Raw genomic sequence first — 1,778 nt, 5'->3', positions numbered from 1 at the left:
ATAATTGTAAGCAGCATATATAGGTGGAAAAAATATAATAAAAAACACTTTGAAATTAGTTACAATTTTTCAAGAATACTTATTCCAAGTTTAATGTATTCTTGTATACCTCTCTTCACTGTTTATAGGCTCAGAAGGCTTACATATATTAACAACTATAATGTGATAACAGTAAATTGCAAAACAACACTAAATTTACACACATACATATTGAGCAAACAAAGAGTAAAACAGAAATGAATCTCAATCAAATTTCTTCTTTAAATAAATGGGTTTGCTGAATCACTGAGCGAAACTGAGGAAAGAGTATTGGGGTATATTACTAAAATTTTATTCATATAAAATAATGCAAACATTTAAAGTAAAGTAAACTATTGCTCATTTGTCTTTCTGTTTCAGACTGCTGAATTTTAGAACAACCTGGATGGAACATGCACATACAAAATGCAATGGCACAGTGATACCAGAGTTTATTTTTGTTGGTTTTCCAGGACTGATAAGAATCCCCGAGTTAATCGGAGTAACATTTCTGGTTACATATGTGTTGACTCTCTTCGGCAACTTTTTCATTTTCTATGTAATCAAAAAACAAGAGACGTTGCAAACTCCCATGTTTATAATAATATGTAACCTGGCCTTGTCAGACATCATTTACAGCACGGTTATAACTCCTAAAATTATACAGACCTATTTGTTTGGTTATAACTCTATTCAGTTTCACATGTGCTTTCTTCAAATGTACTTTTTGCACTTTGCCGGCTCAGTTGATTCCTATATAATGCTTGTGATGGCAATAGATCGTTACATTTCTATCTGCTATCCTTTGAGGTACCCAGCTTTAATCACTAATAGAAATGCTCAGAAAATGTGCTTTACTGCCTGGATGCTTGGGGCAATTACACCACTCACGCCAGTTATCCAGGCTTTAGTCCTGCCCTTCTGTGGATCTAACATGATACCTCTATTATATTGTGAAATTGGCACAGTTGTGCGGTTGGCATCTATAGACACAACTTTTAATCAGCAAATGGGGAGTTCTTTTGGCAATTTGGTGCTGATTGCTTTGTTTTTGCTTATCTTGCTTTCCTATTTAAAGATAATCGTCTCAGTCATGAAGATTGCAACATCGGGGAATCGGATGAAGGCAGCCTACACCTGCAGCACTCAAATAATTGTAATTTTTATTTATTTCCTCCCCAGGTTATTTGTATACATTGCCTCAACTGCTGGTTTGTTCATTCCAGGTGATCTCCGAGTGTCACTAGGGGTCCTTTACTGCCTCCTACCTCCTTTAGTAAATCCACTGATTTACAGTTTCAGAACTAAAGAAATTAAACAGTTTATACTTAAGCAGCTGAATACGAGAAACATTTATGTAAAAAGAAAAAAGGCTACATGCATGAGATGCTTTTGAAAACAATGTTAAAGTTGTTATAATCACAGATGCTATATGGTATGCTCAATGAACATGCAGTACTTGGATAACAATTGTTTTGATGTTAGCTGGCAGGATGGGGATTAAAAATTGCAAAATATGTTCTTTGGCTAATCTTTTATTTATATGTCTGCATTTTTACCAAATCACTTTTTTAGTTATGCTATTAAAGAAAATCAAATGAGTAAATTGCTCGTATAAAAAAATCTACCTAATTGGCTGTAAGATATCCTATGATATTTAAATATTCTGTTACATCTTTCAAAGCATGTGGTGTTTGCTTTAAAAACATGTCCCACATTACATGATCCTTACTAGCTCTGATTTGTGATAGGACAGGATT

The 1,778-nt window shown here is 33.9% G+C and overlaps 1 protein-coding gene across 1 annotated transcript; it reads left to right on the top strand.

The window, feature by feature from the left end:
- Nucleotides 1-404: 404 nt before the first annotated feature.
- Nucleotides 405-1,537, top strand: LOC114650956 (olfactory receptor 10G7-like). Its single transcript, XM_028800912.2, has one exon. It carries the CDS (start codon nucleotides 425-427, stop codon nucleotides 1,412-1,414), a length of 990 nt encoding a protein of 329 aa, XP_028656745.1. The 5' UTR covers nucleotides 405-424; the 3' UTR covers nucleotides 1,415-1,537.
- The last annotated feature ends 241 nt before the right edge of the window (nucleotides 1,538-1,778 follow it).

This window comes from Erpetoichthys calabaricus, chromosome 4, assembly GCF_900747795.2.
Source record: "Erpetoichthys calabaricus chromosome 4, fErpCal1.3, whole genome shotgun sequence".
NCBI classification, from domain to species: domain Eukaryota; kingdom Metazoa; phylum Chordata; class Cladistia; order Polypteriformes; family Polypteridae; genus Erpetoichthys; species Erpetoichthys calabaricus.
The sequence above is the reverse complement of the archived record's forward strand: the minus strand, read 5'-3'. Positions and strand labels throughout refer to the sequence as shown.